This window comes from Leptodactylus fuscus, chromosome 5 (genome assembly GCF_031893055.1).
Source record: "Leptodactylus fuscus isolate aLepFus1 chromosome 5, aLepFus1.hap2, whole genome shotgun sequence".
NCBI lineage: Eukaryota > Metazoa > Chordata > Amphibia > Anura > Leptodactylidae > Leptodactylus > Leptodactylus fuscus.
Window position 1 is genome coordinate 149,036,154 of NC_134269.1, and position 26,134 is coordinate 149,062,287.

General features: G+C 41.5%; 1 protein-coding gene across 1 annotated transcript; it reads left to right on the forward strand.

Moving 5' to 3' along the window:
* Positions 1 to 506: 506 nt before the first annotated feature.
* On the forward strand, positions 507 to 24,777 carry CEP83 (centrosomal protein 83). The gene is made up of 16 exons (XM_075274469.1): positions 507 to 692; positions 4,506 to 4,768; positions 5,014 to 5,164; positions 6,750 to 6,842; positions 10,773 to 10,904; positions 12,562 to 12,813; positions 13,236 to 13,367; positions 13,991 to 14,105; positions 15,061 to 15,205; positions 15,296 to 15,445; positions 16,221 to 16,296; positions 17,414 to 17,571; positions 20,959 to 21,088; positions 22,290 to 22,393; positions 23,933 to 24,116; positions 24,508 to 24,777. The coding sequence occupies exons 2-16, from the start codon at positions 4,617 to 4,619 to the stop codon at positions 24,670 to 24,672; spliced, it is 2,139 nt and encodes a 712-aa protein (XP_075130570.1). The 5' UTR covers positions 507 to 692; positions 4,506 to 4,616; the 3' UTR covers positions 24,673 to 24,777.
* Positions 24,778 to 26,134: the final 1,357 nt, after the last annotated feature.

The window sequence follows — 26,134 nt, forward strand, 5'->3', positions numbered from 1 at the left end:
TTTCCAAACCCATTCAAATGAATAGGTTTGAAAACTGACTGCAGGTTTCAGTCTCCTGTCCGGTTTTGGGCAGGGAACGGAAACCTGCAAAACTGGCTGCAGATGCAAACGAGCCCTTACAAACTGTCTATGTGCCAAATGTCATTCAAATCCGTTCAGCTGGTTTGCGTGATTGAGGAACAAACAGCCAAACACACAATCTTTCACATTTTATAATATTAGTAGTATCTATCTATCTATCTATCTATCTATCTATCTATCTATCTATCTATCTATCCATACACGTATATACACACACAAACACACATCTGTCTCTCGTCAGTATTGCCTTCTCTGAGGTAACTATGTACAGCAGATCCCGCCTGTTTTCCCGCTGTAGCGCACGGCGCGCCCTCCCGCGGTATGACACGACAGCCGCTTCAGCCGCCGGCACTGTACTGCGCATGTGCGCATCTCCAGGCGGATGTTTGTTTGCTGGCCCTGGTGTTTTATCCCTATCAGAAATGTCTTCCCCGCGGATCCTACTTGTCCTGCCACATCCAGAGCTCAGTCTATACCGGAGCCGGCGAGGCAGGGAGGAGCTACGGCGCCATTTTTAAACTCCTTCCCGAATAAGCCGCTTCTAGCTCAGGAATCTGCCAGAGCTTTCCTCCTCAGGCTCCTGTGTTTCCTGTCAGGGACAGCAAGAGACGGTGAGTGGATGACTGGATTGCTGAAGTTGGAAGTCAGTGTGTTATTGTAGTGTGTATATGGCGGGCACTGTCTGCCAGCACTGCTTTGTATACGTGTGACAGGGACCTCTGGAGCATGAGGTGTTGCTGTGGTAACAGGACGCTCCAGTTCTGCACCTGCATGTCTACAGGCCATAGTCTCAGCACTGTGTCACCTCCAGGCTGCCTGCATTGGGGCTCTATTCATCCCACAATAAAAAAAAACAGCAAACCCTTATGTCCCCAATACCTAATGTGATCCAATTGTGTATGGGGGAGTTGGTGACATAGCTTCATGCATGTTCTTGGGTATGGGCGGCCTCAGAACATAACAGCGCATATGCTTCTCCCAAAATATCTGGTTTATCACATGGAGTGAAAAAAAATAAACGTACTCCACTATATCCTGCCATTCCTCTGTTAACCAAGCAAGTGCAGCTCCCAGCGTGTTAACATTACCAGTAGCCATGATGTCCTGGAAAAGTTCATCTGCAAGTTTTCTGAAAAAACGCATTGGAAGCACATCACAGTTTTTCCCGCAGCGCCTTTCACAGAAAGATTTTCTGCTTCAATTATACCGACAGGGAAACCGCTTGCGTTTCTGTAGGTAATGTTGACATGATGCGATTTCCAAAAACGCAATGGTTTTGGAAATTGCAGCATTTTTCTGTGCATATTTTTCTGCAGTGTGTAGATGGGAGTTGCTAGGATCCCATCCATTTTGCAGGAATTGTAAAAGCTTCGTTTTTTTGCTGCGGCGGTTCCCCCACATGGGACCCCGGCCCAAAGGGGTTGTCCAGGAATTGGAGCAATCTATGCGGTAACTGGGGGGTGGGTCTAAAATAAAAAAAAAAACAAAAAACAAACTTTCCTGTCCCCGGTACTCTGATGTTCGTTCAGTGTCCTGCACCTTATATGAGCATAGAGATTAATTAGTGGTCTCAGTAGTAAGGAATCATTGACATATGAAGCCACTGATTTGTCTAATTGGTCATGTTGAGATGCAGGACTTAGCAACGAGAGCCTGCATAAGACTGAATGGACATTGGCGGGGTCGCTCCAATTCCTGGACAACCCCCTTTAGAGGATGTTTGACATGTTCACACCAATGATATTGTTTGTATACATGAGTCCCCCTGCGAACTTCCGGTTGGCACATGCGCAATGGAAGGGCGGCAAGAAGACTTCCTGTTCCTTAGTGAATTAACGAGGGCTGGGTATGTACTTCAGGGTATGGTCCTCGGGTTACGACGAGCCTGCTGCAGAACCTCATTTTCTGAATGCTATACAGTGTATAGCATTCGGCAAATGAAGGCTGATTGTGTAGCAGGCTCGTCCTTGCTACAAGCAGGTAAGTATGCTGTTACCAGTTGACTTTTTCTCATTGAAATGAATAGACCAGCGTTGATTGGCCAGTTGCCAGTGATTTGGCCAATCAACGCTGGTTCTGCCAGAGGCTCGTCTGAGGAGGCGGAGTCTAACATTGGACTATTCATTCCAATGAGAAAAACTCTTGCCTGCCTGTAGCAAGGACGTGCCTGCTGCAGAATCAGTGTTCATTTGCCGAATGCTATACATATATATAGCATTCGGCAAATGAATATATATACTGTATAGCATTTAGCAAATGAGGTTCTGCAGCAGGCTCGTCGTAACCACGAAACAGTATGCCTATACCCCTGCTAGACATGGCAAACTCTCAAAACCGGAAAGAGATCTTCGACCGGAAATAGGAAGGGCGGGACTTAATCCTTTGTTATTGTTGTCAAAGGGGGACTCATGTATAATAAAAACTTGTACAATTTTCCAATATACTTTTTTTAAAAAATCAATTCTGCATCATGTTTTTTTTTTTTTTTTTTTTCTAGATCTCCGCTTGTTGTCAATCATTCTGCTTACTTCTGGTGGACAAAAATCAGTCCATGGTCATGTGATGTACACATCTTGTTATATTTACAGTACAGTAATCAGATATCGGCCTGGTAACCAGGGCCGCTTTAACCATAGCGCCAACGGTGCACTTACACTGGGTCCTATGATGGGGGGGAGGGGGGACAGCAGGACAGACCTACATTTACTGTCCTGCTGTCTACGGCAGTGGGTGCAAGCTAACCCAACTCATTGGCGTCCTTTGGACACCGATGAGTTGAAGTCAGTGATGAATTAGGGTGCTGTCGGCTCCCTGCTTCACCACCCGGCTGCTTTCTTTGCTGACCGCGTTTTGGGAGCAGAAGGCACGATGTAGTGACGTCACTTAAATTGTGCCTGTTGCTCCTAGAAGACTCTGGGACCAGAGAGAGAGGTGAATAGAGGAACGGGTAGAGGTGAGTATTAAGGTTTTTTTTTTTTTTTTGCTATATACAGTGAGGGACACGAAACTGTGGAGACAACCCGGGGTGGGCATGACACTATGGGGGCAACCTGGGGGGGGGGGTAGAAGACATGAACTGTGGGTGCAACCTAGGGTAAGGACCTGATACTGGAAGGAAAGGGGAGAATGATACTATGAGGACAACCTGGGGGGTGGGAGGACTTGATACTGTGGGGGGCAGCCTGGGGTGAGGACGTGATACTATGGGAGCTATCTGAGAGGGACATGTCAGTATGAGAGGACATAATATTGTGGGGGCAACCTGGAGCGAGAACATGATACTGTGCGGGCAACCTAAGGTGGGCTTGTCAGTGTGGGGGGACATGATACTATGGGAGCAACCTGAGGAGGGCGTGATACAGTGGAGGCAACAGAGGGTGGAGGGGGGGGACATGACAAGAATCTGTGGGGGGCAATCTGATATGGGCACATTATAGAGGTCATATTGTGTGGGGCCACAAGGGAGCCATTATACTGTGAGAGCCACTAAGTAACCTTATCCTATGTGGGGGCCTTATAATTTGTGCAGGTCAGGTATTTCTTGGTGGTGGAGTGGAGGGCCCACCATTGTGTTAAAATGGCCCTGCTGGTAACCAGCTGTGCACCTGTGTGCTCATCACATGATCGTGGACTGTAGATCACATGACCATGGAATGATTTTTATCCACTAGGAATAAGAAGAATGAATGACAGCAAGCAGAGATCTAGAAAACTGTGAGGAATTGATACAGAAAGTATAATGGGAAATTGTGCTACTGTAGGTAATATGCAAAGTTGGGTACATAAAAATTCCTCTTGTTATGGAGGTGCATGTTTGAAGGATTTTTCAGGGTGCAATACAAATACATTAGGTGTGCATCCTTACAGTTCTGTATGAAGAAGCTGTAGATAGTACAACACTGCAGCATGCAGACTAATGCTATGGATTCTGTGTGAATCGTCCTAAAGCTGTCAGTAAAGCATAACAGAGACCTTGGGGTAATGGTTATATTGATTTGTTTGTCTATGGAGGTATTTCTGTCAGTATAACCATATATGATTTGGCATCATTTACACAACAGTATTATGATCACTATTTTCCATCGTTGTTTGTAAACCAAATCCAGAAGTGGAACCTACAGAAAGAAAGAGTGTAATTGAAAGATTTGTACCCTTTTCAGTTTTTTTGGGATCTACTCCTGGTTTGGGCTTCCAAATACTGAAGCAAAATACTGAGCAGAAGAGCAGAATACTGTGTGAATGTGGCTATAGTGATTCTACAGCACGCACATCCATGGCATGCCAGTTATGAGAACAAGTGTACTTGGTAAAGATCAATGTGTGCATAAGCATGGCTATCTTTCTAGAAGAAAAAGCGTATGTATGCTATAATTGTTGTGGTGATTTTTTTTTTTTTTTTCCCCTCCCCTCCCTTTACCTTCTAGGTACAGAGGTACATCTCCTGTGGGAGATGATGTGAGAAAAGAGACAATTCACAAGCCTTTGTTCTGTGGCGTATGACATAGTAGCAGGTCTCCTGTCCTGCAGTTGACAAGATGGAGTCCATTCCTGGGTTGCCACCCCAGCTAAGTGGCAGCACTACTGCCCATATGACTGACACTGAGCTGCATAAACTTTTAATCAGTGAAAAGATGAGATGTGAAAACCACAGGACCAACTATGAAACCCTGAAAGCAGAGCATTCCAGGTAAGATCCTAGCTCCTCATTGTTTCCTGCTGTAACCTGGTGCATGGCATACATGGTACAGGTCTACACTGCGGGCTCAGTATACAGTAATTCTAAAGGTCAGATGAAAGTCCAATGGTCCAAGAGTAAATTTCTCCTATTTATTTATTTATTTATTTATTTATTTATTTATTTATTTATTTATTTTAATGGATTTTCTTTTTGCTTCCTTGGCATTGTGAATATTCCTAATCTTGTTCCCCCAGACTACAGGCTGACTTCATGAGATCTCAAAATGAATGTAAACAGCTGTCAGCAGATAACCAGAATTTACAGGAAAAACTTCAACTGTTACTTGCAGAACTACGAGGGGAACTTTTAGATAAAACAAGAGAAGTGGAAGAGCTGAAGTTGCAAGTAAGGCATTTTGTTTGGCGTCTTTTTCATTTTTTTATAGTTCATTTGGACAACAAATTTGGATCTCATTCATATGAGGCAAAAAGCGTATCCTCCGGAGCAATATATTTCAGATGCAGCTCTGTATTCCTAGTAGCCAAAACTGTACACAAAGTGCCATTTGACTAATAGGAGCATTAAAATAATGGTCTTTCACTCATACATATATAGGTCTGATTCAAGAATCTGTTTTTAGCGGATACATGATGTCCCTGATAATCACAAACAGTGCATTGCTTATTTTAGAGTTGTCTGTGTTTGATATGTATTTCACATTCTATGTTTGTGTTTTTTTTTTTTTTTTCCTGTTATGTCTCTGGGTCTGGTGGAAACAGGGACAACACACAGATGGCGTCCACCTCTTCTGTGATTTTTCACGACCCACAGACTTTAGTAGAGATCCATGGTTCACAAAAGGGACAACGATATAGAACAGGTCTCTCCTCTGTTTCCATGGACCATACAGACATGTGCATGTACCCACTAAAATCAATGGGTGCAATGCAGTCCGTGATCTAAACAGACATCACGTGTCTGCAAAATTCAGACATGTGAATAAGCCCTTACTGTATGTGTCCACTAAATTCTTAAAGTGAATCCTCTCTCTGCCCCTCTCCAGCCCTCAGGGCAGTGACTGACACACTGCTGTGTATGTACAAGTATACAGCAGCCTGTCAGTCAATGCCCTGAGAAACCGGTAATGGTGGTGCCCGCTCTCCTCATTAATTTTTCTTGTGGTGTAAAGTGGTATGGCCCTGTAGCTGTAATATGTTGCCCTTACATCGGAAAAGTATATTCAGCTAACAGATCTGCTTTAATCCTGTACATTTCATGAAATTGTCCCCTTTTGATATTATTTATGTATTTTTTTAATTTAAATATACCCTTGTTTATTATAGATAACATCCAGCTGATGCTTCTGGGTCTTTTGAGACCATTTATCATCACATCACTTGGCTGTCATGGCAACTAAAATGGCAGAGCTCAAGGAACTTTGAAAAAATATATATCATATTACTGTAAAGGGAATACTACTGTACTTTAGATAAAAACACGGCTCACAGTGTGGAATCACAATGGGGAAATGTATTAACCCATTTACGACAGGTTTCTGGTCTAGAAGGGTTTAACTATGGAGCATGTTTGATGCAAAGTCCATTCTTGCAGAGATGTGGCCCAACAAACAAATTTATCATAACTTATCTTAGAAACTAGCATGAGTTTTATACATAAAATCTATAAATCTAGATCACTCTTGGCACATGAGAGGCCAGAGCCTCCTGATAAATCAGGCAGCCTCACCTTAGTCAGGGAGATTGAGACTGCGTAGGATATGCTGAATATAAATTACTCCACCCCATGTGTTTTTTCCATGAAAAGTCTCCTTTTTTCACACTCAGATAGATAGTAGATATGACTTACTGCTACCTCTCAGTGTGCATATAGATAGATAACTAGTAACATCAAATCTAGTAATTTCTGTGCATCCACTCCTAGGACCTTTGATGCTACAGTTATATAACCTGATCCTCTCTTTTCATTCAAGGTGCTGTCACCTCAGAGACTTGAGCTGCTGAAAATTCAAATACAGCAAGAAGTAGAAGCTCCAATGCGGGAACACATTAGAAAGCTCAATGACGTATGTGCAGCTCTGCTATGCTTACTTATCTGTATCCTTATATCCTGTATTTCCAGCCATATCTTTTCAAGGTTAATGTCATGTTTTTCCTTTGTATTTTTTTTTTCCACGGTTAAAGGGGTTGTCCCATCTCAAAGATCCTATCTATACTGGTAGCTTATGTAAATTGAAGACTTTTCCTAAATATATTGCTTTAGAAATTCTGCTTTGTTTGCCTGATATGTGACCTTAGTCCTCCCATTGTTTACACAGCGTTGCTATAACCACGGACCTATAGGACAAGTGACGTCACTCACTTCTCTTGCCGGCAGGACAATCGTTCAAGTCTTTTATCTCTCTATGTAAATACATAGATAACACTTAGTCCATTCTGTACAAGCATCTGCATGTTATCTGACCTGCATAAGTGTTGTGTGTTTGGTTCAGCAAGAGGGAGGAGAGGGGAGAGAAATACAGGAAGTGAGCAGAAGACGCTTCAGGCAAAGCTTCTGAAACACTGAGATGGGAGAACCTCTTTAAGGGGAGATGCTGATTGTTTTTATTAAGTTACTGTATCGTGAGGTTCTAGACACAGGTCAGTCTCTGTAAAAAAAAAAAAAGTGAAGCTATGAGGTGATTTTAAGCGACTATTTGAAAGTAGGATACATGATATGATATACACTCACCGGCCACTTTATTAGGTACACCTGTCCAACTGTTCGTTAACACTTAATTTCTAATCAGCCAATCACATGGCGGCAACTCAGTGCATTTAGGCATGTAGACATGGTCAAGACAATCTCCTGCAGTTCAAACCGAGCATCAGTATGGGGAAGAAAGGTGATTTGAGTGCCTTTGAACGTGGCATGGTTGTTGGTGCCAGAAGGGCTGGTCTGAGTATTTCAGAAACTGCTGATCTACTGGGATTTTCACGCACAACCATCTCTAGGGTTTACAGAGAACGGTCCGAAAAAGAAAAAACATCCAGTGAGTGGCAGTTCTGTGGGCGGAAATGCGTTGTTGATGCCAGAGGTCAGAGGAGAATGGCCAGACTGGTTCGAGCTGATAGAAAGGCAACAGTAACTCAAATAGCCACCCGTTACAACCAAGGTAGCCAGAAGAGCATCTCTGAACGCACAGTACGTCGAACTTTGAGGCAGATGGGCTACAGCAGCAGAAGACCACACCGGGTGCCACTCCTTTCAGCTAAGAACAGGAAACTGAGGCTACAATTTGCACAAGCTCATCGAAATTGGACAATTGAAGATTGGAAAAACGTTGCCTGGTCTGATGAGTCTCGATTTCTGCTGCGACATTCGGATGGTAGGGTCAGAATTTGGCGTCAACAACATGAAAGCATGGATCCATCCTGCCTTGTATCAACGGTTCAGGCTGGTGGTGGTGGTGTCATGGTGTGGGGAATATTTTCTTGGCACTCTTTGGGCCCCTTGGTACCAATTGAGCATCGTTGCAACGCCAAAGCCTACCTGAGTATTGTTGCTGACCATGTCCATCCCTTTATGACCACAATGTACCCAACATCTGATGGCTACTTTCAGCAGGATAATGCGCCATGTCATAAAGCTGGAATCATCTCAGACTGGTTTCTTGAACATGACAATGAGTTCACTGTACTCCAATGGCCTCCACAGTCACCAGATCTCAATCCAATAGAGCATCTTTGGGATGTGGTGGAACGGGAGATTCGCATCAGGGATGTGCAGCCGACAAATCTGCGGCAACTGTGTGATGCCATCGTGACAATATGGACCAAAATCTCTCAGCACCTTGTTGAATCTATGCCACGAAGAATTGAGGCAGTTCTGAAGGCAAAAGGGGGTCCAACCCGTTACTAGCATGGTGTACCTAATAAAGTGGCCGGTGAGTGTATGATAGATTTAAGTCAGAATCAAAATTTCTATGTATACACACAGGAGTGGAGCTTTCTATTGTCTTGTGTAGGTGTGGAAATCAGAACTTTCCCTGGGTCTCCTAGAAGTTCTGTTAGTTTATTCTACAAGTCATATAAACTTATAGATCACAGAGCTCACCTTGTCGTGGATAGACAAAGAGAAAAATGAATAGGGAGTATATGGGAAGAGGGTAGAGAAGAAGGAAGAAGAGAGTTGAGAAGGAGAAAAAAAAAAGCACAATATGCTCACAAATTCCATGTAAATGCTCACAAGAGGGTCTCACATGTAGGGTAAGTCTCCGACCAAGAGAGTCAGGAGTCCATCATTCAGGCTCTATTGAGAGTCCTCGCCGTAAAGAGGACCTTTCATGGATTTGGGCACATGCTGTGTTATATACCGCTCGAAAGCCAACAGTGTGCTGAATTCAGCGCATTGTCGGCTTTCCCGATCTGTGCTCCAGGTGAAGAGCTATCGGTGCCGGTACTGTAGCTCTTCACAATCAGAAGGGTGTTTCTAACAGTCTGTCAAGAACGTCCTTCTCCACAGCAGCGCCTATCGCTCTGTACAGTGTGAGCGGGGAGGAACGCCCCCTCCCTCTGCTCACAGTGCTCGTCCATAGACAAGTATTATCAGGAGGGGAGGGGGCGTTCCTCCCCGCTCACACTGTACAGCGCTATAGGCGCTGCTGTGCAGAAGGGCGTTCCTAACAGAGTGTTAGAAACGCCCTTCTGAATGTGAAGAGCTACAGTACTGGCACCGATAGCTCTTCACCCGGGGCACAGATCGGGAAAGCCAACAGTGCGCTGAATTCAGCGGTATATAACACCGCATGTGCCCAAATCCATGAAAGATCCTCTTTAAGAGCCGTGAAAGGTTATCCAATAATGCCAGGATGGTTCGAAACGTGCCCTCTGTTACCCTTCAGTGACCAAGCCACATGACAATCGATGGAGTAATTGTCTGTCTCCAGAGAGCTGTGATATATGTCACTGCGGCCAGGGCTATGGAATTTGGGTTGGGGCCAATTTTTCATGGAGTTAGAACAAAGTTACCAATCTCAGCTTCAAAATGAAAATCATTAATTATGTTATACAATTATTGATTATATGCAGAGTTTGTAGCATATTTGCTGTCATATGAATTCAATAGCTAGCTTTTTAATAAATTAGAAGACTAGAACAACACAATAGGGATTGTAGGGTTATAGGTTGGACTTGATGGACTAATGTCTTTATCCAACCTCATCTACTACTACTAATTGCTTCTGACTGTTCATCGTTGTCAGCTATTTATGAAGGAGTCAAAGGGTACGGTGGGCATCCCTGTTGTGTACCGTTGGCTGTCACCATGTTCACCGACTACTTCTGTTTTGTAGAAATCCCTTTCAGAGGGATATGATTAGCAGTGTGTTCATCATCAGAGAGCGAGATTGCAGTAAAAGGCTAATGCTGGTATTACAAAGTTCAGGGTCATATTATAGGGAGTCTTTGTTCTAAAATGCTTCCCAAACCAATAATAAGGTTGTGTAGAGGCCTTTAATAGGAACAGAAACATACTTTTGTGGCAAAAAAAAAAACAATGAAGCTGTGCAGAAATAATCATCTTTTTATGAATATACAAATCTGCCTCAAGTGCATCTGGGATTGGACAAATTTGACAGCTTTATTTACTGAATAGTGTGACACCTGCAGAAGCTATAAAATGTCATTCATTACTAAAGGGTCGATTGGGGAGCAATTGTAAAGGACATCTAGAGCAATTGTATCCATCTGTAGACAAATATGCTCTTGAGGCAGATTTGCATATCTATATAAAGAGGATTATATCTGCTTTGATTTGTCAGTCTGCAGGGACTCTTGGACAGAACACTTTTTATGAAGTAGCTTTCCATTTTGACAAATAGCAAATTGTCATGGGTGGGTAGCAAAATAAACAAATTTCATGTTGCAGATACAATTTGGTATGACCTTACATTTGTAGGCTTCTGAGATGGTTTTTATTCATCCATCTTGAATAATTATGACCTTTATCATTGCAGGAAGTTGAAAAATACAGAGGAGAGTACAACAAACTTCGATATGAAAATGGTATTCTTTCATCTCAGCTTGAACACCAGAGGGAAGAACAACATGTAATGTTAGAAGAACAAAAGATCAGATTTGAAGCTCAGGTAATATTTTATTTTTCTAGTGTCTAGTTAGTGTTTTAAAAGTGCAAGAAGAGCCAAAAGCCAATTAAACAGTGTAAATTTGCCATCACATTTCATTGGCATGCAGAACCTTGTGGACTGCACTAATACTATTCCATTATCACCAAGTACAAATGCTAAATGCCATACATCATTTGGCGCTGTTCCCCTGACCAGTTTGGCATTTATTTATTTATTTATTTTTCTCTTCTCTTCTTCTCTTTATTTATTTTTCTCTTTTCTTCTCTTCTGCAAAATACTTTGAACTGGGGATCTGAGATCTCGATTTCAAGTCCTGTTATGGGACAAACAGTGGGAGTTGTTGGAGGGGGACATTAAACTGGGAGCAACTAGAGGCAGACATGTTCCTCTCAAGATATCCCCCACAGTTTAATGTTTAATGTCCTCCTCCAGTTGCCCCTAGTTTAATGTCACCCTCCATCTGCCCTTCCAGTTTAATGTCCACTCCTCCATCTGTCCCCAGTTTAATGTTCTCCTTTGTCTGCCCTGGGTTAAAGGAATCTGCCTTCAGCTTAATTGTACCCCTTCATCTGCCTTCAGTTTAATTGCCCCCTACATCTGCCCCAGTTCCCCCCACTTGCTCTCCTATGCTGTATCTTCTCTCCTCCTTACGTTCTATCAGTCTCCTCCCAGCAATTTCTGTGTAACGCTCACACCGTCCTGTAGTATCCAGAATGGCTCTGCCCACATAAGAGTCTGATCATATGATCATCGCCAAGTCTCCCTTAGGCCCCATTCACACGGGGGGCGGATTTTGGCACCGAGAGTGACGCGGGGAGCCGCGTCACTCTTGGGCCAAAATCCGCCTGCCACGACTGTCACGACTTCCCCCTCCGTAGTAGGTTCAAATGAATGGGCCGACCCTTGTCAAGCCGCGGATTTCGCCTGAAGAAAGGGCGGCTCACTTCCTTTTTCCACTAGCAGTAACATGCCGCTAGCGTAAAAAAGAACGCTTGCGGTCTCCATACACCACCATTGTGAGGGGGTGCATTATGACTTGGATTACGCGCCATAATCTGCCCCTTCTGTGCCCGTGTGAATGAGCCCTTAGCCCACTAGGTTTTAACCTCTACCATTACCCTACCATTTAGCATTTACCCTACCCTACAAAGTTTAACAGCAAAACACTTCAGGGGCATAGCAGGACAAACTGTAAGCTATCTGGGACAGTCGCCGGATCTGGAACGATATGGAGCTGCGCATTATTAAGTTCCACTGGAATTTTTGCCTAGCCTCCACTCTTACCAAGCAAATGGTTTACTTGCCTAATATGCTAATGTGGGTCTGTACTGTCTGCCTCTGATTGGACAGTGTCAGAGCTCAGTGTCACTTCCTTGCCTGCTCCTGTCTGAGATAGGAGCCTAGTTGTAACCATAACTAACTGCAATAATTGCTGGGTGGTGGTAGAGGAAAAAAATGTGCCAACTATGCCAGAATTTATGCAACTGGGTCTGTTAAGGGATGAGAAGAAATGAAGATGGTGGTGAAAGGTCCTCTTTAAGTGATCGCTGTTTAGTCTTATTGTTTTAGTGTGTATGGAGCTTATTAAAAAAGAATATCTAGCATAGTGGAATATTTACATTGATGTTCACTTTTTTTGATACTTTTCATCTTGTAGATTTCACAACTTGAAAAAGCTAAAGAAGAGCTTCATGGTCAGATACTAAGTATTGATTCCTCAAGAGATACCAAACATTTAGAGGCTCTGCTGGGGGAGAAAGTCTTATTATGCCAGAAAGTGGAAGATTTGAAAGCTGAGGTGAAAGAGCTGCGAGCAGAAAGAGAGCATTATGGAGCACAAGCGGAAAACGTCCAGAGGATACAAGTGCGACAGATGACTGAGACTCAAGCAGCTCTCCGATCCCTTGAGGTTGGAGTTATTTTCTGTACAGTGTTTACAGAAGCTGCAGGGGAAATAAACTATTACAAAGCATCCAATGAAATCTACACAGATAAGGCACATCCTTCAGAGTTACAAGCCATGTTTAGTAAATGTGATCACTTTGGAACTAATAGCATGATTTTGTGATATATGCACCTTCGTTTTCATATTAGAAAACTCATCTTGAACATACAAAGCTTAAATATAGAAGCTGGTTTCAATGTAATATTATTTACTACAGACATTTCGTTATACGGCACCAGTATAGCAGCAGGAACGGTATTCTCTAGAGAAACATATATATATATATATATATATATATATATATATATATATATATATATATATATTAAAAAAAAAATTTTTTTACTTTTTTTTATACATTTTATCATGTCCTTTACTTTTTATAGGCTGAAAAGCAATCTTTAAAACTGCAGCATGAACGTTTGGAAAGTGAGCTGCAGGCGGCCACAGAACAAAATGACCACCTAAACAAGAAGCTGCACAAGGCTGAGAGAGAGATTCATTCTCTCACTAGTAAAGTAAGTGTTACCTGTGGATTGCTTATATAGTACCAAAGGCAACTAAAGCCTAAAGTGGTTGACACATCACCAAGAACCCATAATGGGTTGTGTCTGCCATTGGCCATTCCCCATGGCTTAGGATCCAGCCATTTCTCCTACAGAGGCCACCATATTTTGTTGAACCACTGTACATATAACCTATGAATGACTTGAAATGGACAGATCAGAAGCAGTGCTCTGCTTTTATTCAGACATCAGTGTTTTGATCCAGGATTGTAAGCCAAAGCTAGGACTGGAAACTACACAGAAAGGAGGTATACTGCAAATCACTGACGTGAATAAAGCCTTACAGAGTGGATATCTGAACTGGCCCATAGAGGCAAAATTCCAGGCAATACAGTTGCAGCATTTTTTAAATTTTTTTTAATTTAATTGTGCGTGTCTGTAAATTGAAAAAAAAAAATATATAGGAGATAGATAGATAGATCGATAGATAGATGTGCAGGTATTGACTATTCATCATTTAGTAGAAAAAAACAATGTTTCAGTAATGCAAAGAAAAATAATTGTATGAGAACCCTCGGGTACTGGTTTTTAATATTTTTCAATTTTTCTTTTATTTCTTTAATATTTCACGTTAGATTGATGAGCTCAAACATTCCCAGAAAATTGAAATGGACAATATAAAATTAGAAGCTGCCAGGATGAAGAATGATGCTGAAAAAGACAAAGACAAGATTCAAAGTCAACTTGATGGTAATTGGAAAAAAAAAGTCTATTTAATCTTTTGCTATTCCTAATTTCTTATTTTTCTGTTGCTTATTTATAGTATAGTACTGTTTTTGCACTTGTGTCAGTTTTCTTCTGAAACTGGTGAATATACTCTTCTACACAGGCCTGATAATGGTAGACTTTTTTTTTAATTTATTTAGTCTTAGTCTTATTTTATCATTGTCTTTGTAGAATGGGAGGAAATCCACGCAAATACGGGGAGAACATACAAACTCCTTGCAGATGTTGTTCCTGGTGGGATTCGAACCCAGGACTCCAGCACTGCAAGGCTGCAGTGCTAACCACTGAGCCACTGTGTTGCCCCCTGATAATGATAATGGTGTGGCAGATTTTAAGGTTTTTTTTGTCTTTTGTTTTTTAATGTAGATTGTGAGCCCCAAATAGAGCTCACAATGTACATTTTTTTTCCCCCCTATCAGTATGTCTTTTTGGAATATGGGATGGAAATCCACGCAAACACAGGGAGAACATACAAACTCCTTGCAGATTTGAACACCAGGGCCCAGAGCTGCAAGGCTGCAGTGCTAACCACTGAGCCACCCCGTGGCCCCCTGATTTTCAGGGTTTTTTGCACACTGGCTAAGTTCATATCTGCAGCAGAGTCTCTGATGCAGAAACTGCCAAAAATCAGCAGAGAGAAGTCCTACATTGAGGACTTTTCTCTCCACCACCTTCAGTATGAAAACTACGGACACCAGACAGACCCCATTATAGTCAATGATGGAGAGCTCGACACAGATGTGAGACTTATTTTTGAAGTTGATAAAAGATGTATATACTATAAGGATACTATTGTATGTTTGCGTTGTGAAGAAAATAGTTGATCAAAATTCGTGTTCATTTCCGTTATGTGTATTTGTATATAGTTTATATGGTGGCTTTAGAGCATTAGTTATTTCAGCATGTTTTGAATCTCTAGCACTAGAGACTGAAAATGAAATCCTGAAAGCATCAATGGAGCAGCAGAAAGATTTACTGGCCGAAAAGGAAAGAGAGTTAATACGTAAGGTTCAGGCAGTTAAAGAAGCGGGATTTCAACAAATTGCCACAATGCAAGATGAAAGGTAGGTTGTAAATATTTGATGAGTATTTTCTTTACTGCATCTTATTGGTTTTGTAGCTTTTTCATTCACAAAGGCTGTTTTTCCTTTTAGGCTTGAAATGGAAAACCGAATAGCTGAACTAGAAAAGTATAAAGAGGCGCAAGAGCAACATAAGCATTCAGAAATCAGTCAGCTGGAAGAAAAGCTGCGTATTGCACAGATAGCAGAGGAGTCTGCTAGAAGAGAGCTTTTGAGTTTAAGGTTAGGTAGCTTTAACATGGTGCACATGATATGTGGTATGAGAAGAGTCAGCTTTGATGCTGCTGAAAGCAATAACTAGATGGAAAGTCTTCTACAAATCAATATTAAAATCTTTGACACACTTATTTCCTAGTGACGTATTTTCTTTTTGGCTTTACTCACTCACATATGCAGTTTCAATGTCACATTCAGTATGTACTTGACTATATGCCCAGAATAAGCCAAGAGACAAGTGGGTGGTGCTAATTGACTCTTTCCACTCTTAGCTGTATGAACTGTGCATACAGAAATCGCTAGTAATAACTGCTATTCCAAGAATGAATAATTGATTATATATTCAGTAGGCCCAACTCCTATTCTATATCATCCTGCCTGCAGACTTCACTGCACTTGCGTGGTATTTGTACCTAGAGAATCACGTATGAGTTGCAGCAGTTTCACCCTGCACACTCTCCCATCGGTATAGGCTCACGCTCATGAGAGGTAAATGAACTGAGTTGAAGAAAAAAAGATATCCCCTTTCATAATGTAAATGCTAGCAGTGGAGATCAGGTTTTCTGAGAAGTTCCTTGTACTGTGTGTCTATTCCATTCCCAGCTCTGCGCTTTCACTTTTCCATTCCATGCTTTACCTGTGTCCATCTATATTATATAACCTTTCCAAGCTGAAGAATGGTGCTCTGTATTCTGATGATGGTCATGTGCTACATTTAGGCCGTATGGCTGGTTGGATAATTGTTTTGACATTGTATTTTATTTTCCATTGCTCAAATCAGGTCAAAATTACAACAGCAAGTGGCCTATGCAGAGCAAATTAAGAAAGAGAAACTTGAAGAAGTAGACTTAAAACGGGTAACTATGATTCTATACGTAGAAGAGATCAGCTTTGAGATCAAAGATTAAAGGGAATTGCCCTTTTAAGTTGTATTTCACAAGGGGGATTATTTTAACACTGACAGTGGGTTCTGTATATTAGTTTTGGAAACAACCTATTGTAAAGCTCCCACAATCATGTAAGACCACTTTTATACGGCAAATATTTTAGTCAATATTTTGCACCAGTTTTTGTAATACAGATTTGGGCTCCAAAACACAATATAGGAGGCCTCGTACTTTTTCCTCTGTGGTAGCCAGTTTTGGTCATTGCTTACAAATACTGGTGCAGTTTACTGACCAAAGTGGGAAAGTTCCCTTAGGCCAGGGCCCCATGGTATGTAAACACCGCAATTAGTCCGTAGCGGAAATGCCGTAGGAAAAATCGTGGCGTTTATGTCCTGTGGGACCTAGTGAATCCCATGCCCACTTTGTGGAAAAAAAACTGGTAGTGTGGACACTCCGCAATTTCCAAAACTGGCGCAGTTTTGGAAGTCAAAGCATGTCAATTATACCCATGGAAATGCCAGCAGTTTCCCTATAGGTATAATTGTAACAGAAAGTCCGCAGAGGAAAACTCTGCAAATTTTCTGTCTAAATTGCTGCGGGAAGAACCGCGTTTCATTGCCGCCACACTTTTTCCTGCAGCGTTTTTTTTTATTTTATTTTGCTGCGGGACATCATGTGGGACCTTAGCTTCAGACTCCTTACACACTGTTCCATTATTTTTTATGGCCCCATACACACACCATTGCATTATCACAGGTTCGTGAGCCAGTGGAAGAACTCAGGACTGGTCGTGTTCCTGTCAGTTTTCTGACCCAGGCTCACTACAGGAAACTAATGAGATCACACGGATATCATCCATATGCAATCTCTGCCATTTCCCATGGGCCCAGTGAAGTAGCTTCACCCTAACAAATGGTCAGATATCACACAGATTTGATATTTCGATGCTGTAGTCTCCTTTTGTCTTAGAACTTTCAATAAATTAAAACCTACAGATAGGTTACGGGAATTTATTACATAGCTAAATTTAGACATCAGTCTTGCTATAAATGTGTTCGCTTTGTTGATCATTTACTTTTACTTGCAGGACATTAGTGACTTAAAAACTCAGGTACTGTCACTGTCCGAGTCAGAAAACAATTTATTATGTGCTAATGAAAAACTCCGGGACCTGGTGGAACAACTGAAACAGGAAAATCGTTGCGCTAGAAGCCAGGCAGAAAAAGCCCAACAGGATGCAGAAAGGTAAGCTTAGTTCCATTTTTCTATTTTGGGTTGGCTGGTATAACTGTGTACAATTTACCAGAAGTTCCTATGGGTTTAGGAGCTGAGAGCTGTCTCCATACATAGTGGATGCCAGCTGTATAATACAACCAGCACTCACCGCTAATAGTTGCGATTGGTGCTGACACCAATTGCAGATGTTAACACGTTAGATGCCATGGTTAAACGCGACTGCGGTGTTTAAAGTGCTGCCATCTTTGACTGATTGCTGCCTTCCAGAATGTCATCAGAGGGCGATGAATGGTTGCCATGACAGCCGGGAGCCTATTAAAGGCTCCCAGGCTTGTTATTACCACAGTAATAGACGTGAATGAATTTTAGTATTCACTGCAATACTTTAGTATTTCAGTGAATAGTATGAGCAATCAGACCTCAGGGGGTCTTGACTGTAAAAGAAGAAAAAAAAAAAAGTTTTTAAAAGTACTCAAAAGTTCAAATCTCCACCATTTCCCTAGATCACATATAGAAATAACTATTAAAATATTTATCCCGTACGATATAGTGGGTTTAAAAATCTAACTAGCCAAGTGGCGTTGTTTTTTTTTTTTTTTTTTTGTTTTGTTTTTTTTTTCTTCCTAAAAAGAAAAAAAATTGAGTAAAAAGTGATCAAAACATCAGAACTTCAAAAAATGGCATCAATAAAAACATATTGTCCAGCATAAAAAACAGCATACCCTGTTCCATTCTTGTAAATATGAGAAAGTTACAGGTGTCACAACATAGTGATACCCTTTTTTTTTTTTTTTGCAAACTGTCATTTTTTAAAAATTATCAAAACTTTACAAACATTATGTACCGTATTTTTCGGACTATAAGACGCACTGGACTATAAGACTATATAAGGTTTTAGAGGAGGAAAATAGGGGAAAAAAATTTGGAAGCAAAAAATGGTAAAATATTTAATATATGGGAGTTGTAGTTTTGCAACAGCTGCAAGGCCACATTGACAGGTGACCCTGCAGCTGTACGGGGACGCATAGAGTGTTTTTTTTTGCGGGGCCAGAAGTACTTTTTAGTTATACCATTTTGGGGAATATCTATTGCTTAGATCACCTTGTATTGAAAAAAAACCCGGTGGTTTATGATATATGATTTTCTACTTTTATATATATATTCTAGGGACAGGAGGTGATTTAGAACTTTTATTTTTCATATTTTTATTATATATTTTTAAAGGTTTTTTTTTTTTTTTTTTTTTACTATTTTATTCCCCCCCCACCCCCGAGGGGCTTGAACCTGAAGTCACTTGATTGCAAGTCCCATAGATGGCAATACAACTGTATTGCCGTCTATGGGACATTCTGTCTATTAGTATTACGGCTGGTCATAGACCCAGCCGCAATACTAATATAGCAGTGACAGGCCTGGGAGCCTCATTAGGCTCCCGGCTGTCACCCGAACAGGTCGGCTCTTGCGATATCGCCGCGCAGGAGCCGGCCTGCAACTTCACAGGTACGGGGCTGGTGGGGACCGGCCCCGGGGGAGAAGGGGCCGCCGATACAGACTACAGACCCGGCATCCGCTGTACTAGAGAGGCGGATGCCGGCGAGGGATAGACGCCATCACAGGTGCCGGGGCCTGAGACATCGCTGCGCTCCTCTGCCCTGCATGAAGCCAGCGGCAGGGGGACGGAGGAGCGGAATAGCATCACCGCTGCTGGCTTCATGCAGGGCAGAGGAGCGCAGCAATGTCTCAGGCCCCGGCGTCTATCCCTTGCCGGCATCCGCCTCTCTATTACGGTGGGTGCCAGGCGCCACATTCGGACTATGAGACGCACCCTTCTTTTCCCCCCAAATTTTGGGGGAAAAAGTGAGTCTTATAGTCCGAAAAATACGGTATATTTGACATCACTGTGATTGTACTCACCCACAGAATACAGGTAACATGTCCACATTACCACACTGTCCACATTACCACACTGTGAAACTCATTCAGAATTTTTTTTCAAAACTTCCCAGTAGATTGTACAGTTTGTAGAATGGTGTCATTACAAAGTACAATTTGTCCCACAAACCGTAAGCTATTGTGTGACCCTGTGGACTGGAAAAAAATATGGCTTTTGGCAGGTTGGGAGTTAAAAACAGAGTCAGTTTTACTTTTTGCTTGTGTTTAAAGAAGACCTTTCATCAGATTGGGCACATGCAGTTCTATATACTGCTGGAAAGCTGACAATGCGCTGAATTCAGCGCACTGTCGGCTTTCCCGATCTGTGTCCGGTGTAAAGCGCTATCGGTCCCGGTATTGTAGGGCTTTCCAGTCAGAAGGCCCTCCCTCTGCTCACAGTGCTCGTCCATAGACGAGTATTATCAGGAGGGGAGGGGATGTTCCTCACCAGTCTTAGAGCACAGCGCGATAGGCGCTGCTGGGCAGAAGGGTGTCCCTGGCTAAGTGTCAGAAACGCCCTTCTGACTGTAAAGCCCTACGGTCCCAGGACCGATAGCACTTTACACCGGGCACATATCGGGAAAGCCGATAGTACGCTGAATTCAGCGCACTGTCAGCTTTCCAGCAGTATATAAAACTGCATGTTCCCGATCTGATGAAAGGTCCTCTTTAAGGGATTAATATCTGAGATTGGACTTCAAGCGCGTTGTTTTTTTGTTTGTTTTTTACATGAAATCTGGTAATAATGTCAGATAAATTGGTTGTATAGTTTAGTAAACAACAAACTTTCACATGTCATATGAGGGATTTTTGAGTCAAAAAAGTGGTGTCTATGTTTACGGCATGAATGGAGAGTGACTATAAGAGCAGATTTCACTCTGGAAGACTCATAATGTCCATGAATAATTAATGCAGCCCAATGGGAAGTGTTTCATTGGGAAATGTTTCATTTTCCTTGTGGTTGGGCAGAAAAGAAATGAAATTCATTATTTTCACTATTGTGTCTTATCTCTGTAAGAAAAAAAAGCCAAATATTAATAAAGAAGTTTGCAGATATTTCTTACGCTAGGTTCACACCTGCGTTCTACTTTCCGTTCTGTGCTTTCCGTCTTCTGCATGCCAGAAGACGCAAAGCACAGACCGGGTCCGGCCGTGAGCGGCGATGAGCGTTTTATGCTCTCCGCCGCGAAACCGGATTTTTTAATCCGGACACAGAGTACTGCATGTCCGACTCTGTGTCCGGATTATAAAACCCGGTTTCGCGGTGGAGAGCGCAAAACGCTCACTGCCGCTCACGGCCGGACATCTCTCTCACCCATTCAAATGAATGGGTGAGAGAGACTCCTGCAGGTTTCCGTCTCCTGCTCTGTTTTATGCAGGAAACGGAAACCTGCAGAACGGAAAGGGCAACGCAGATGTGAACGAGCCCTGACTGGTCATTTTGTTTTCTCTTCTTTTGTGTAGAGAATTAGAAGGCCACCAGGTAGAATGGCTACAGGAAAAGCACATCTTACAGGAGGAGCTGTCTCAGCTACAAGAGAAATATAAGCAGCTGAAAGAGAAGATACAAAGAGCAGCTGAGGCCCAAAAGAAGGTAGATGGCGTATTCACTATTCTGCTGTCCTACATCTAAAGATTGAATTACAATTGTCAGAATTGCTCTGATGAAAAATATTTTGGGGCTGTGAGAGATTTCAGATGCCTATATATGCTTCCAGATCCCGGCAGGACTTTACCTCCATGCCAATCATGTCAAATAATGTGTAATATAAACTGAACAATAGCCCACCATACTGTTCTTGTACTTTTATTGAATAGGAATGAATGGACGCAGCCGGCACGCAGGGGGCCACTTCCATTCATTCCTATGAGTGCGTAATATTCTAAATGGCCGTTTCGAATAGTACTCGTTCATCTTTAGTGGTCACTAGAGATGAGCGAGTACTGTTCGGATCAGCTGATCCGAACAGCACGCACGCATTGAAATGAATGGACGTAGCCGGCACGCGGGGGGTTAAGCGGCCGGCCAGCGTCAAAGCGGAAGTACCAGGTGCTTCCATTCATTTCAATGCGTGCGTGCTGCTTCGGATCGGCTGATCCGAACAGTACTCGCTCATCTCTAGTGGTCACCTAATGTGTCTGATCAGTCAAAAGCTATTGACAACTATTATGAAATAAGTAATCCTATAAGGTCTAAGACGTACTGTAACATGCAGTATTTCTTCACAAATCAGTGTGCTTCTTTTTTTTTTTTTGTTGGTTAGTGTATGTTCACTTGAGGCTCATTTTGTAGAAAATTAGTGGGCGAAAGTATGTTCCATGTTTAGCCAAATGGTATTGTCTGCAACATGTGCTTGGATAAACTCCATTCACATGTATGAGACGGTCACAGAAAGTTTTGCCATTTCTGAATGTTCACATTCTGTCTTAAAGAATTTTTATGGTAACAAGATGTGTGGTCTGAGGGGGCCACACGGTGGCTCAGTGGTTAGAACTGCAGCCTTGCAGCGCTGGATTCCTGGTGTTCAAATCCCGCCAAGGGCATAAAACCATCTGCAAGGAGTTTGTATGTTCTCCCCGTGTTTGCATGGATTTCCATCCCATATTCCAAAAAAGACATAATGATAGGGAAAAATGTACATTGTGAGCTCTATGTGGAGCTCACAATCTACATTAAAAAAAAAAAAAAAAGTGTGGTCTGTTCTAGTGTATTTTACAATATCTCTGCTTTTTAATATTTGCATGATCCAATATTCTTGTCATTTATGATTGTGACTCCTTTATTTGTTATGCAGAGAAAGAATATACATGACAAAAGATGCAGGAAATTTAAAGAAAAAATAGAACTCTTGGAAGCAAAGAAAGAGGAACTTGAGACTGAGAAATCTGTATTGAATAGGTGAGTGGATTTCTTGTCTGTGCTGTAGCAGCCATATATAGAACTAAATCCTTTGATCAAGAGAACGATAATAGAGTCTTCAGGCCTGACATTAACACTTCTGTACATCACTTCAGTAAGGCTGGGCTCTCCTGGGCAGCGGTTCTATTTAGAATTTCCTTTAACAGCTCTGTCAGCTTGAATGAGGAAAACAGCAGGGCATAGAGAGTTGGTCTTTCCATCAGCCAGATACAATGGCTCCTCTGCTATCCAGTCAGAGTCTCCACATTATGTATTTCTGTTCATATATGGAAAAAGAGTAGCACAGTCTTCAACCATTAAAATGATACAGGTTCATCTTAAAGGGGTTGGCCACTTTCAGACCAATATGGACAAACAAATGTACAATAAAAAGATATACAATTTTCCAATATACTTTCTGTATCAATTCCTCACGGTTTTCTAGATCTCTGCTTGCTGTCATTCATTCTGTTACTTCTAGAGGATAAAACGCTGACCATGGTCATGTGATTTACGGTCCATAGTCATGTGATTTACGGTCCATGGTCATGTGATGCTCACACAGGTGCCGCTCGTTACAGTCACAGCACAGTAATCAGACATCTGCCTGGTAATCAGCTGTACACCTGTGTGCAAGTCACATGACCATGGACCGTAAATCACATGACCATGGTCAGAGTTTTATCCTCCAGAAGTAACAGAATGAGTGACAGCAAGCAGAGATCTAGAAAACCGTGAGGAATTGATAAAGAAAGTATATTGGAAAATTGTATATCTTTTTATTGTACATTTGTTTGTTAATATTGGTCTGAAAGTGGCCAACCCCTTTAAGTATACATAGCAATGAAAATTTCTGGCATCGAATAATACTATAGTCCATGGCACTCGAGTTTCATCCTCACTTGGCTTTTTTCAGGGCTTGTAATTACTGGGAAGAAGCCCCACACTTCTCATTACATGCCCCTCCCTGGAGAGCTTCCCCCTGCTGCAGACAACCCATGAGAAATTGCCTCATGTCAGTAAAATGTACATATTATATTTCTGAAAGTTATGTTGGTATACACCAGTATATGGGAGACTTTGGACCTGTGGTTTCAAGCTTCCCTGAGATATTCTGACATCATGTCCCTTTCTGATTTTTATGTGTAGTGTTGTCATAAACACTTTGTAGATTTTATTTACCTTCATATTTACACATTAATTTCAACATTGTGATTAGCAAATATTTGTGTACATAGATGCGGATGCTTTTATGCATTCCTAAAGGGCTCCACAACTGACTCAGACAGAAAGTTTAACAAGAATTATCATCTATAACTCAGTAGTGTGAAGTACAGAAGTAAGAAATAATTTATATATATATAAACACTGGCAGGCTTTCACTTTCTGATATTATGCACCTTTTAGTCCTTGTGCAGTATAACATGGGACCTCATTAGGCTCCATAAGAGTATAGAGAATGACAAGTTATTTTACTGTCCCTTGTTCTAGCGTTCATCCTGATATATAATCCAAGTTTTTAATCTGCTGTTATTTTAGGCAAAACATTCCCCAAGAAGAATATGTGCGTCTTCAGAAAAGAATGAAGGATCTTCAGCGCAGGCATAATGAATTCCGCACTTTAATACTCGGTCCGAATATTGGGCCTTCGGGATCCTTGAATCCAGGCAGTTACTTGTCATCCACAATGATCCCAGAGGTGTTCTCTTTTCAGAATGCACAGGTAACCAGTGACCACAAAGTGAGACTTTGCAGCAGTATAAATGTAATCTCTAGAAGCATCAGATAACCTTGCTGGATTAGGATATGTATTGAGCTGAACTAGTATTCTTCATTAGTAGTGCAGCTATTACAATTTCTTTATTCTCTATTATGTATCAGGAATCAATGTACATTGAAACCTCTTCAAAACCCCCTTATCCAGACAACATTTTTGTGACGGATTTTCAGTTTTCCATATTAAACATCTTCTTTGAGAAAATCACCCCATAGAAGACCAACTTTTTATACAGTTTTGGATGTCTGTCTGAAAGGTTTCACTGTATATTATCATGTACTTGTGTGTGAAATGTGCTACAGCAGAACAGATCTTCAGTTATTTGTTTCATTTGCAGGAAGAACAGCATCAAAAAGAACTTTCTATGTTACGAAAAAGACTTGAGGAATTGGAAATTACTCAAGAGAGACAGATGGAAGAACTTAGTCCTCCTGCAGGGCGTAGCAGTGCTGGGTATCAGCAAATGAATGTGGTGGAAGAAGAGATTAGTGAAACAGCGTAGCATAGCTTTCAGAAAGTTGTACATTGAAAGTATTTATTATGATGATACTGGTGTCTAAACCTGTCACAAACTGAAAATGTGAAATTTGCATTGATTGTAATGGTTTTTTGTTGTTTTTTTTTGCAAAAATTAAAGGGATTTTCCACTTTTGTAAATATAAAAAAAATGTTTCTGCGTTTGTCAATCAACTGAGTGCAAATTATATTTTGATGCAGTTCACTTTAAAATAAACTAGAAATAGACGTCTGCTCTCATTCCTGTAGCATTTATAAAGATGTCGTTGGGAAAAGTCATTTTTAACTAAACATATACTTGCATAGCCTTTAGAAAGGCCATTCCAGGCATACAGGCTTTTGTATGTAAATCGCCTCAGTAGTTTTTGAACGAGCCTGTTTTATTTATATATATATATATATATATATATATATATATATATATATAATATATATGCATGCTAATTCGCCTCCAGCATGCACCCTGGAAGTCTCAGCGCACACTGTCTGCTGTGTGTCTCTTGGGGTTGGTTCACATCTGCTTTTGTATTCCGTCTGGGGGAGTCTGCATGGAGACCCCCTGAACAGAATACAAACACAATTGCCAGCGCTGTGCTGTAAAAGCACACGGACCCCATACACTATAATGGGGTTCATGTGCTTGCCGCGTGCTGCCCACATAAATCATGTGGGCAGGAAAATAGATTGTGAACTACTTTCCTGTCCCCACGATTCCTGCGGACATCACCTGATAAGCACACGGACCTCATTATAGTCTATGGTGTCCATGCGCATTTACAGCACAGCGCTTTGCACTTATGTTTGGTATTCCGTTCGGGGGGCGGATCCCCATGCAAACTCCCCCTGACTGAATCCAAATGCTGATGTGAACGAGGGGTTACATAAAGCAGAGAGAGTGCTTGATGAGACTTCTGGGTGCTCGCTGGAGGCTAATTAGCATATCAATAAAAACTTGCTCATTCAAAAACTGAGTCAATTTACATACAAAAAGTATTTGTGGAATAGCCTTTCTAAAGGCTATGCAAGTATATGTTTAGCATATTAACCATTTAGTACAACTTTTTAAAAAAAAAATGGTTATTTCACAGTAAATTAAGCGTTTTAATATTTACAAACATCATACTTCGTACATACGAAGACAAGAAAACACAAGTGAAGTCTCATCTGGAATAGAGCTCTTATTTAAAATGGTGTACAGTTCTTTCCCTTTCTTTCTATTATTCTCCAGTCCCTGTCACTTCAGATGACCCCAGGGGGAGGGGGTACCACGGACCTTTGTTTATGATATCACTTCATCATTATCAATCAGAAATAATACTTGCCATTTAATCCCTTAGATGCTGCTGTCACATATATATTTTTTTTTTTTTTACAGATAAAAAGTAAAACTTTTTTTTAGGTGCCAGAACTGTTTTTCTCACCTCTCGAAAACAAAAAGTAATAAAAAC

What these genes read in the sequence shown, in the direction of transcription:
- CEP83 (XM_075274469.1), top strand. Translation starts at nt 4,617, where the DNA reads ATGGAGTCCATTCCTGGGTTGCCACCCCAGCTAAGTGGCAGCACTACT. An exon ending in CTGAAAGCAGAGCATTCCAG is followed by an intron (nt 4,769 to 5,013) that starts GTAAGATCCTAG and finishes TTGTTCCCCCAG; the next exon opens with ACTACAGGCTGACTTCATGA. An exon ending in AGAGAGCTTTTGAGTTTAAG is followed by an intron (nt 15,446 to 16,220) that starts GTTAGGTAGCTT and finishes TGCTCAAATCAG; the next exon opens with GTCAAAATTACAACAGCAAG.